At 42.2% G+C, this 12,255-nt stretch overlaps 1 protein-coding gene across 3 annotated transcripts in view; it reads left to right on the top strand.

The window, feature by feature from the left end:
* Window positions 1-11,807, top strand: part of LOC8033158 (protein draper) — an 85,184-nt gene extending 73,377 nt beyond the window's left edge. For 2 of the 3 annotated variants that reach the window (XM_042286088.1, XM_042286078.1), the window contains exons 18-26: window positions 299-433; window positions 2,395-2,523; window positions 3,446-3,574; window positions 7,421-7,546; window positions 9,321-9,489; window positions 9,621-9,649; window positions 9,785-9,970; window positions 10,220-10,429; window positions 10,829-11,807. In XM_042286088.1, the coding sequence (XP_042142022.1) occupies window positions 299-433; window positions 2,395-2,523; window positions 3,446-3,574; window positions 7,421-7,546; window positions 9,321-9,489; window positions 9,621-9,649; window positions 9,785-9,970; window positions 10,220-10,429; window positions 10,829-10,935 (1,220 nt within the window). In that variant the 3' untranslated portion in view covers window positions 10,936-11,807. The remainder of the gene's footprint in view (window positions 1-298; window positions 434-2,394; window positions 2,524-3,445; window positions 3,575-7,420; window positions 7,547-9,320; window positions 9,490-9,620; window positions 9,650-9,784; window positions 9,971-10,219; window positions 10,430-10,828) is intronic. The other variant, XM_040221007.2, reaches the window with a different exon arrangement.
* Window positions 11,808-12,255: the final 448 nt, after the last annotated feature.

Here is a 12,255-nt window from a genome sequence, read left to right as displayed (position 1 = left end):
CATTTGGCAGGAGTTCTATCTGGTTATCAGATTTTTAAGAGACCTGAGCATCACAGTGATCCTAAAAAATTTGATGAGGAAAGTGGCCTACATTGTTTCACTTGTTTGATAAAACAAATTATTCTTCCAAGGAACGGACACAAGTAATTGACAATTATTTTAAAGCCATTGAAATGTGGCCATAAATTGACACTCAATTGATTTGTTCAATCTTTTTGCTGGGACATTACTGTATATCATACATTTATTGCAAGAACCTTGTTGCTTACAGAAGCTTTTCTTTTTTTTTATGTTGCAGCATGTCCGGCCGGATACTTTGGCCAAAATTGTTCTGAAGTGTGTACTGACTGCATGCATGCGGATGGCCCATGTGACCATATCACAGGAAAGTGCCGCTGTAGGTCTGGCTACATGGGTCTCAGCTGCAGTGAATGTAAGTAAATGGCATTGGGTGATCATTATTTTAGCTTAAATGTATTCGTATGTCGGCATGCATGAATGTTACTTTTATATATATGCTAGGATCAGTATATTCCAACACAATTCTTATGAAAAAATGCCTGTGATGTTGTTTTCCCTTATACACATCATTTCAGGATTTTAACACATGCATGATTAATGCACCTTGTTCTATAAACTCACTTTTATTGGGAAAAGCTTTTTGTTTTAACGGGATAAATATGTGAAGACCTACATATCAGACCCTCTTTTAGAGCACAGCTCTTAGGCGCCGGTTTCCGGCTTGAGCGTCGTCGCCGTCACCATATGCATAACCGCACGTTGCATTATGGGACGTTTCCCATAATGCCTCCCTCGTGACATCACGTGTGACGTCACGAGGGAGAAGAAGAGAATATTTTCCGCGAAATGTAGCAGAAAAAATTCCCCGCTAGATGTAAGAGAAACATTTTCCCGTTAAATTTAGTGGAAAAATTCTCTCGCTAAATTTAGCAGGAAATATTCCCCACTAAATTCAGCGGAAAAAATTCCCCGCTAAGTTTAGCGGAAAAAATTTGCCTCTAAATTTAGCAGAAAAATTTCCCCGCTAAATCTAGTAGACAAATTTCCCCGATAAAATTAGCGGAAAAATTTCCCACTAAATATAACGGGGAATATTTTCCGCTGGTTTTAGCGGGGAAATTTTTCCGCTAAATGGGAGGGGAGCAGGAGGGGGGGAGGGGAGGAGAGAAGAGGAGGGCCATACCCTCCTTTCCGTACCCTCCCCTCCTCCTCCTTAAGAGCTGCACTCCAATTCGGCATTACAGGGAGCTGTAAACGTCTTTCATTTTTTACTTCAACGTTAAACACATACATAACCATCTTTTAATGTAGGAGTTGAAGAGTTTACTGTCACTTTTCTATTGCTTCTGAAACACCTAGGGCTAATCAAAGAATACTTTCTTTATCCCTTTAAAGTTATTCGCAAAGGTTTTTAGCTTCATTCTCCTGGTTATGAAATGGTGTTGCTGAAACGGAAAAGATTACAGTATTTAGAGCTACCCACAGCAATAAGGTAATTGGTCAAGATCCAATTTCCTCTCGTTGCCAAATCAATGGTGGTCATGCGCGAATATGTAGTGGAATTTGGAGTTCAAAGTGATTAGTGGTTTTGGTCGAATATTTTCTAATTGAATATTGAATAGTTTCTCCAAGCCTTTCACTACAGTTTCACCAGGAATGGAAACCCAGCTAAACTTGTGAAGCTACTAATTACTACTAAAAATTACTAAAAGAACTAATCTTTAATCTAGCAATATTTATTGACTGTGACCTCTGAAAGAGTGATGCCTTGCGAGGGCAAGTAAATGTTGGATTCGACATACAATTAAACCTATAGAGATGCCATGCTATGCCTAATTGAGGTGATTTACAAATCTCGCTATATGCAAAAATTCTTCAATATTGAATTTGAAAAAGAAGGATTATGAATGATGAACACAGGTTGTCAGGGCATCTCTCCCTAAAATACTCTTGCATAACAGGCACAGTTTTATTTTTAAAAGTTTTACTGCAATCTAGATGCCAACATTCACAAAATTGTTGTTTCATTTTAAATACATCATGCACACACGTGCACCATCCCGCTTTTAAAGCGTGCTTTTCTCCCAAGCACACAATTGCGATATTCTTACTGTTCCAAGCGTTGATCGCTACGGCTTACCTTGTTGAGTGTGTTTCTTACCGAGCACCGGTGCACTACAAAGAAGCAACACCCGCGGAGCTCGCTTCCGCAAGTGTTGCTTCTCTGCAGTGCACCCGTGCTCGGTAAGGAGTGTGCTCAACGAGGCTAACCTGCCGCAATCAACACTTCGAAAAATATGAATATCACAGTTCATCTTGAAGCGAATATCGAATATTAGCATGAGACTAATCAATGGTGCTCGTTTCCTGCAGCGTGTCCCATCGACAGGTGGGGTGACAGCTGCAGCCAGAAATGCAAGTGTCAAAACGGTGGCGAGTGCAACTCTGTCACCGGAACCTGCCTCTGCATGCCAGGGTGGCAGGGCGACAACTGCACCATTCGTAAGTCATTTTCTTCAGGAATGTGTGCAGTGCCCACATTTGGGCCACTCTCCATGTTTATTTACACAGCTTATTTATTTAGCTTAACCTGCAGTGCCCAGAGGCATTATTGCAGGGGAGTGATAGAGGTATGAAGAAATCAACTCGCAGATAACTACAGTGGCAGCCCTCAATCCCACCCAACTCCTGCTAGTTTCGACATGGATGGGTGCTATATTGCCGCACAGTCACTGGTGTATTTTTTGGTCAGCAGCACTAATACTGTACTGGCTAAATTTTATCTATATAGCGGTGAGACTAATCATCATTTTAATGCAGTCAAGCTAGTCAAGCTGTCTTAACCTCCATACAGCAATGGCCACCATGTGTCAAGAATGTGTGAGGACATCGATGAACCTATATTTGATTTTGTCCAGCATGCAATGTACAAAGTTATCGCTATCTTCATGGGGAAGGATATGTTGCTTGTAAGACGTGATGGCATAACTGTGGTTTTGGTAATTGACTTGACTAGTATCAAGATCTGGAAATTCTCAGCACCCATGCGTGTGCCAATGCACTGGCTCGGTAATTAGTCATCATAACAAAAGCTCAAAAAGGAAACCTGTTAAATTTTTTTGGAACTGTGATATTTCTGACTTTTTTCATGGGACAAAATGAACACTAAGAGCCAAGGTATAATGAATGAACTTGGATATGTCCTTGGTACAAATTAGTGGAATAATTTCGGAAGAAATAAACAAAGTCGGCTTCCCATTCAAACCTTTTAAGAGGGTATGAAGGGACACACTGTGCTGCAGCTTCATTTTAGGCTAGAAAACAAGTTATATAAAATATCCAGTCAGGTATGGTTGTTGCTTCCAGCTATTGCATCAGGTGTCTGTACTAACTCACAGTTCATTTCTTTTGTGAATTACTGCAGCCTGCACTAACGGAACCTATGGCTTCAACTGCACCCAGAAGTGCACCTGTCAGAACGGGGGCCTGTGCCGTGCAAGCGACGGCAAATGCCGGTGCAAGCATGGATGGATGGGCTCCCGCTGTACAGAGAGTAGGTGCTTTATTCGTGGGCAATATGTAGTCTCCACTCATGACTCGGCCATTCTGTTAATTCAATAATCAGAAATGTGTATGTTGATTGTATTGCTTATGCTTATGCTTAAGGCGCTTGAAGTAGGCAAACACTCACACTTTGCTGAGAGAGGGAGAGATGTCAAAGCACCTTGAACCCTTGTTTCCATTTTTCTTTAAAAAAGACAGTTTTCCATTTTTTATGTTTTATGCCTTTGACTCCACGGAATCAGCTCCGTGACTGTCTCCTTCCTGTTGACACTTGTTACGCCCTGGTCCCACTAGAGCGTCAATCAAAAACAACCGACACCAAAAAGCAGCAAGCACATGCAGCATGCACGCGAAGGACTGCAAGCCCCTTGAGGGGCTTGAAGTCTCTGAGTGCTTGTGAAGTAAGCACCAGTGATTGCAAGCCTGCGAAATATACCTTCGGGTGCTTGCTGCTTGTTCCTGTCGGTTGTTTCTGTTAGTCGCTTTAGTGGGACTCGGCCATTTGGGAAAGACAGGGATGGAACAGCTGCGCAAATTGCGCCATTGTGCACCTAATGACTTTTCATGCGCCACATTGATACAAAAGTATAAATAAGAACGAAATTGCACCAAGCTGCGCCCAAACTGATATTAGCCTCGTCGAAATTAGCTGTCTCACAGTTTCTGTTGGCAACATTGATATCGGAACTTCCGGCCCAAAGGGAACGCCAATGGGTCCATATCCGAATTTGAAGCTTTGTATCCGAAGGTTGCTGCCATGGTTATACAGTCGAACCTCGATTTAACGAAACCCGATTTTACAAATTTCCCGATTTAACAAACAAATTCGGATTCCCCGCGTAGCCTATGTGCGAGGTCTCCCTTCCTCGATCTTACGAAGGTCCCGATTTAACGAAGTAATTAGCAGGCCCCGGTGACTTTGTTAAATCGAGGTTCAACTGTACTTGTTTCAGCTTAAAACAGTTGTTACAGCATCCCTCATTGCGATGCTTCTGCTACCAGACCTTTGAAGCCATTTGCTGTTGCTCTGCTTCGTCTAAGTCCACACACAGATGATGCTACAAGCGCAAACTTTGGGCTTTCAGCATCCTTGCCAAGAAGTGCGCTCGTGCAGTGCAAGCACTGTTCAAGCCCACATGCTGGCGCTTGTAGCACCGGCTGCGTCTGGACATAAGCTGAAACGAAGTATAGCTGCTGTTGCTCTTCGCTTTTCTGGAGTCCTGGAGTCACTTCATCCGAACAGTGGAGCAAACAGAGCTGCCATATTACGATGTATTAGAATATGGGGTAGTGTTTGGACCGGTGTGACTTGACAATGGGAACTTGTGAGGCAGTGCGTGTAGACAAAAATTATGGCGCTGCAGTTGACAGGGCAATAGAAGTCGCTGCAGTCTGCACGAGCCGCCACATGTCCATGTGCACACAGTGCACGTGCACAACCCACCTTACCGACCCTAGTGCCGATGCACCGGCGTCGACACCTATTGCAATCTACGCCACATGCCTCACACAAGTCGTTCCGATCCCAAAACTACCTCGTATTCTAGTACACTGTAGCCTATTGCACTTGACTCATATGTATTTAAGTTGGCGTGCCTCCCTCTTGGCTGTACTTGCGAGACTATAGACGTTTCCACTGTTTACAAAAATCACAGTCCACATGTGCAAAATTACAGTCCAGCCAGTGCTGGCTCGCAATTGCAGCCAGCCCAAAACACAGCAATGAAAGGGCTCCAATACACTTTTATAGAAGTTTGTTTATATTTACCTCTTTGCAAGTCGGCTCCCTCACGTGTCACACTGTCGTGCAGTTTTGCTTAATATGTTTTGTGTAATTTTATTTAATTTCATGAAAAAAATGTTTTAAATAAAATATTAATTCAAACCTACCGTTAGGCTTCACATGGAGTTATCTGCACGCCATATTTCCTTGAGCTTTGAAAACCAGGTGACATTTATCCTCTATTTTAACATCCTTAAAACTTGTATGCTGCTCCCAACTTGCTCCAAGACCTCGTATTTGCTGCTTCCAGCCTGCTCCAAACTAGTTTTTTTTCTCTCCCAAGATTGCTCCAAAGCTGGTTCGCCCAGTTCCATCCCTGGAAAGGGATAGGGAAAGCCATTGTGCAGAAATTTGTAGCATATCTCCATATTTTATTTTATTTGATCTTATTACGCTTTCCTTTTTTTGTACCACGCCCACTGGCCATCAATCACGCTTGATCAATGGTTTCCACGCGCCGCCAAAATTCGAATTTGGTGCGCAGAAATGCGTTGCTTCATCTCGTGGATAACTGAACAGCATCTTGGACTTCAATTTCGTTTTGCGCTTTCCCGCAAGCTGTCGGAAGCAAATGTGCGCGACAGTGGCACTTGTCAAGCATGGCGTCCTGCTAGCATTCAGGACTGCTACAAAGGTAGCCTCAATCTCTGCTTGTCTTTTGTATGACAGCAGTAGTGAAGACTGTAGATGATGTAGGATAATTTGATCTGAGCTCCTACAGCGAAATTTCATCTCCTAGGTGCAGAGTATCGACAAGTCCTTGTGGGGGAGCGTCATTCTAGTTTTCTAGGCCATCCTGAGCCGGGGCTTACGTTTTATTTATGCTGAGAGTTGTAAAAACACCAGCAGAGGAGAAGCTAGAGCGGTGCTATGACAAACCAAGGTTTCCTACAAAAAAATATCTTTTTTTTCTGGAGGGCATACACCTCAGCATGCAACAGCACATCTGAATGGCATGACACCATGGAGGCGCACCTGCCAACGGACCAAAAAAAGACAATATCACTTGGAGTTCTCTAACTTAAGGAAGTGTTAGTGGTGTGTATGGCACACACATCGTGTATTTACATTTTTTTTCTTTTAATGATAGTGCGATTTAATATACAGTCAAACGCCGCTACAATGAACGCTTCTACAAAGAAATAGCCAGTACAACGGTCTATTTCATTGCTTATCTGCTTTATTGGGGTCATTAAAGTGCGCGACGGATATAACGAAGTGACGTGTATAATGAAGAATTGTCGCGGTCCCACATGCTTCGTTATACAGGCGTTGGACTGTAGTTTCTAATAATTATACTTTTTGTTCAAATTTTGGCACAAATTCCAGGTTCAACATTTAAATTTGACGTTTTTTCAGACATTAGCGTAAACTTTCTTTTCTTTCAAAGAGCAACTTAGTGGCTACACTTAGATGTATCATAATTATCCATATGCTGAGCAATTCCTGAAGTACAATTTTTTGTTTTGTCCATCGCTAAAAAATCACCACTTTTCCCCATGGTATGAAAAAAGTTAAGTCACCCATTTCTGGGCCTTCTAGACATTCATTTGTACACATGCGCAACAAATTCCATCGCTTCCCATTGATGTTAAGTTGAGTGGTTCTGAAGCGAGTACTTCATTATTCTGCAGGGAAGCAGACCACTGACTCTTGAGTTACTACTAATTAATTTATATTTGCAAGCTCAATATTTTGCGAGATTTACAGGGTGTGGATTTCGAGAATATTTTGTGGTTGTGGGTGGTATGCCATGTATTTGTTACCACAGGGTCATATATTCTCATAGTGATCTATTTTCCCAGTATTCTTCAAGTTTTGAAACTTACAAAAATTAGGTCCTTGCCAAAATTGAGCCGTTTACAGTCATGACTGTGATTTGGTATTCCAGTTTAGCAGCCAGAAAATAGGGTTTGAAGGCATTTTTGGAAATCAGATAGAATTAAAGAGCATTTGGCTCATTCACCCGGCCTAGTAGTACTCGCACCTGAAAACCTCCGTAAAATTTTAGTATGCAGTTGTTGGGTTGTTTTTCACTGCTTGTCATTTCAGTTTGTGCAGAGGGATTCTACGGAGACCACTGCATGCAGACTTGCAACTGCAAGGAGAACTTTGTCTGTAGCCCCATCTCAGGTTGTGTGTGTCGCTACGGTTTCACTGGAGAGTACTGCAACATCCGTAAGTACACAAGTTTTGTCATCTTTTAAAAATAAGATTGAGGCATGACTGTTAACCCAGATTCCTGGGTTTTCACATTATTTTTTTATGACTAAAAAGCTACAGTGTGCTTATTAGTGTATTTGAATCGTACGTGGCATCACACTTAGCTGTTTGCACTGCATTATGGGATTTTTTGGTCCCACTGACGCCGGATTTTCTGCGACACGGGCTCCTAAACACTATCGCATTAAAATGCAAAGGCAGTGAAGACCATCTTTTCATTTTATTTTTCTTGGGTATTTTTTGGCAATAAAGGGGACACTGACAGGGTATTTATGCTTGCCAAGGATTTTATTTGTACATGACACATGAGAGCCCAACTACCCAGAACAAAATTTGCAGCTCAAAATTTGTTTTCTTTTCCGCTTGAAAACCACTGATCGAGAACTGGCCGGTTTGAGTTGCGCCCACTCTCTTCTTGGTGGTCACGTGCCATTTTCTATGATTTAGACACAACTACCAAATATAATCAGTCAGGGGTCATCGAAAACACACGCTCAATATTAAATATAGAAAAATAAATTATACCTATTTTTTGTGGCTTCTAAAAAACTGCATTTAAGTTGATTAAAAAAAAAAAAAATTTTGCACAGCTGTGTGTTTTCTGGCAATGCTATTTTCCTCTATATGTTTCTTCTTCCTTTGTGATGAGCAAACACTAGGACGAAGGCCTAGTGTTTGCTCATCCTGTGGGTCCGGACAGCCACTAACACACTCTGGTGCCTGTCATCAAGGCCTTTGCTGCCGCTCGGGTCGGGAAGGATACGAGGGCGAGGAGGCGAAGCCTCTTTACGTGAGCCGAACCTGTCCAGTCCAGTTTTACTTTCGGTCTCGAGCAGCTGTGTTTTTTTACTTTATTAAAAATATACATGATGCTGTATCAAATTATTGATTGGATAGTCTTCTGACACCATGTTAAAATGCCTGGCAAAACATCAAAAATATATTTTTGGGGGGTGTCAGTTTCTCTTTGAGACAGTCACGTATCCAGGGGAGGGCCCATGGGGTCTGCCCTCCCCCGACATCTTTCATTTTGCTGGGGCTTCCTCTTCCCCCTCTGCCTCATGCAGCATTTTATCATAGGCGGCCCCCCCCCCCCCCACCCAAATCAAAATCCTGGCTACATGCCTGCTTTAAGGTTTTGAGACGTCGTCCTGTCTATTTTCTGTCCCTTCTACGTTTTGATGTTTCTTCTCTACCCCAGTCTTGGGTTAATTCAACATGGTTAATATCAGCAAACAGTTTTTGTTTTTTGAGCTTTCTGTTTTAGTCAATTATCTATCTTAGCACTTACGTTTGCAAGTCATTTCGTGCTGTAGCACGTCCTACCAGGATGTTTGGGCATGTAAAAGATACCTTTCTCGCACTGCGCAGTTATTCTTAGCAGCTTGAACATATCTTCTTTTTTTTTAAAATAAATATGCTGAATTTGGGAACATCCTTAAATGTAAACAATGTATGTCGGGGAGTGACAACAAAAGTAGCGCAAGACATTAAATAGTAACTAATGCGACACTGCGCTAATGAATACCAAAAGAACATTCACAGATCTACAAACCACGGTCTCAGAAAGCTTCCTCATATAACTCTAAATATTTATCTTCCCTTAATTTGCATTGAAACAAATCTTTTTTGCAGTATTGTAGAACCCCTTCGCTAGGATCTCTGCAGCCAGATCTCTAGACAGTGCATTGATTCTATCATTCATCTCTGCCTCCATTTCCCCCAACAGGACTGGTCGACAGAAGCGTGATGTACATTGAGGAAGAGCCCAAGTCAAATTCGGGCATCGTTGCCGGAACCATTGTTGCCATACTGCTTGTGGTCGTGATTGTCATCTGTATCGTCTTCTACTACAGAAGAAGGGTCAGCCATCTCAAGAATGAACTCGCCTATGTGACGTGAGTGGGATTTCATTGCCCCGTTGCTTTACTACATCACCAACATAACTGATTTCTCAAAGCAGTTCTGAAAGCATGCCTGGTTTGAGAAAGTGCACTTACGCTTACCCGCAACACATTTCATCTTGCAGGTATACAGCAGACGTCCGGCCGTCTCCAGGTATGTTATCTGATTGTGCGCTTTCGTGCATGCCGCTTTAACAGGTTCAGCATTCTCCTTGTTTCTGCACGTCTGCACGCAGTTCTCCTTGGTTTAGTGATTTACCACTTGGTGTTGTTGTATGGGTGTTTGTAGATCGGCGTCACTTTGACAACCCTGTCTATGCTTTCCAAGCTGTTCAATTGGATGGTGCACTCAACAATGCGTCTGGAGCATCTAACATCAAGCAGATTCATAACGACCTAAACTGCACCAAGAGTAACATTGAAAAGGCAAAGCTGGGATACTGCGAAGATGATCAGGACATGCAAAGCTTGAAAGGTAACTGGTGCTAGCTTGACATTCCTTGCCTGCTTGTGATGTGATGGTGTCTCGTTACACTTTGGGTAGCATTGTTGTCATTGCAGCATTAAATGACAATGGGGAAATGCATAGTATGACTAGGCTTCTTTCTGTATTGTATCTTTTTAAGGATCACAGTTGATAATGAGTGATCAATGACTCTGCAATAGATATAGTGACTTGCAGTGCTATTGAAAATCAACTTGCTGATATTGTTTGTTTTTTTAGGGGCTTGTGGTGTGTCCAATGACTATGAAGAGAACCCTACATTGAAGGATTTTGATTTCAAACCAAATATCTACCAGAGCATTGAGGATTTGAAGTGTTATGCTGATAAAAAGGAGCCTTTCTACGATGAAGTGAAAGACAAGAGTGACACCAGTAATGCCAGCACTGCGATTTCGTTGACCACAACTGTGCCTACCAGTACAATGCGTGGTAAGTACTTGCTTGTTGGGCTCTTGAACCTATTCTAAATGTTTTTAACTCGAAAGCAAACATAGCCAGAGACTACCTCCGTGTTAACTTCCTGCTTTCTGGGCTCGCTTTGCAATCAAATGCATCTCTTTTTTTATTCCCTAGTTTTCATGTTTTTGAAAGTTATTGTCATGAGTGTGCAGCTACTGCACTTGGCCTTCAGATATTTGCCTTAATATCCAGAAGTCTTCTTTTTAGCGATGGCATTGAACTGTTATTTGGCATGGAAGCCCTTTCTTTTTGTTCTCTCGCTTTTTTTAACATGCATTCTCCTCCTAACAGAATATAAGTTATTCTGTCTTATAATTCAGTAATCACTAAGCATGATCGAATACCAATGATTCTTTGCCCTTTGTGCAGATGCAGACGCAGATGCTTACGATCACTTGGAGTACAACAGGCCAAAGACGGAAGCGAAACCAAACTACTTCAGACTCGACAGCACTCTCTCCAAAAAGAAGACTTAGCGCGATGGACGTCAGTGACGTTCCTCTCACTGGTACTACCGGTGGCTTGTGGGAGCATGTGTGGTTTCTGTCAAGAACTGTGATTTTTAACCTCCTGGATTCCTGGGAGCCTCAAAACCAGAACTTTGGCTCTCATTGCTCCAATTGTCTTCCCCCAAGATTCAGAACTATGACTTTCTTCTTTAGTGAAGTCCAGCAGCAGAGTTCAGCAACAAGCAGACTTTCACTTTATGCTTTGTAGTGGCCGTTCTTCCACCCATCAAGTTAGCGCTGGACAGTTTCATGGTCTTTTGTGATACCCTCACCTATCGTGTGTATATTGTGAGATTGTTTATATTTCCGAGTAGTCACGATTTTATTTTGATCTTTATTTTGATGTGGTATTATGATTGTCTCAGTTTGTTGAGAGATCTCCGAGTCTGAGTGGCATGTGCATGTATTAGTGCTGACAATTGTTAGCACAAACTGGCTGGCCAGTTATGTTTTTTCTTAAGAGCAATGCATTTTTAATTTAATTTAATGACGTTCAAGCTGCCAGTGAAACCACCTGTTGTTCTTACTGAGCAAATATTCACAACTGAAGCATTCTTTCGTTCTGACTGCTTTTTGGAAGAACTGAACAGGTAAGGAAAGGGGTGCATAGTTTATTCTGAAAACGTGATTATTTTTGTCTGTAAATATTTATACTTACTAGTATAGTCCAGACATCTGAGTATATCTAAAAAAGCTCTATGATTTCTATCCACAAAACATAGTATTTAGATTGAACTTCTTATGAAAACAGTTTGAGTCACAATTCCACCAGGTACTGTACAAAACTGTATATAATTCCTCTCTGTATGGAAGTAGATAATAAAAAATATAGATCTTGAGCTTGTGTCATTTTCAGTTAACCTAGGATTCTTACGGCATTCAGTTCTGCAGAAACAACATATGTGAGGGGGCAAGCAGCATCGCCAGCTTGCGGGATTGAGCGTGACTGGGTTCGAGATTCAAGCTCTTGGTGGCGCGCTCCGAGGATAGCTGGAGCAACCGCTGTTTGGACAATCGCGGTTTGCTTTGCAAACGACATAAACCACCCTCACATTTTGATGGAGGTCAGCCCAGCACTCTCCCGTAACTCCTCATTTCGCCAGTCCAGGATGACGACGACAAGCTTCTACCAACCTGAAGCTCCGAGCCCGTACTCTGCCGGTTCCTACTGCGATGGCGACGTCAGCTCAATTCCCAACATGCATCTCGTCGTCTGTGATCTCACAACCTATCACCTATCTACAAACCCTAACCACAATGGTGATGACAGTCTTGGTACGTGATGCA

The sequence above is a fragment of the Ixodes scapularis genome, unplaced genomic scaffold (assembly GCF_016920785.2).
Source record: "Ixodes scapularis isolate PalLabHiFi unplaced genomic scaffold, ASM1692078v2 PGA_scaffold0__279_contigs__length_252992795, whole genome shotgun sequence".
NCBI lineage: Eukaryota > Metazoa > Arthropoda > Arachnida > Ixodida > Ixodidae > Ixodes > Ixodes scapularis.
Note: the sequence above shows the minus strand (reverse complement) of the source record. Positions and strands in the feature narration are given on the sequence as shown.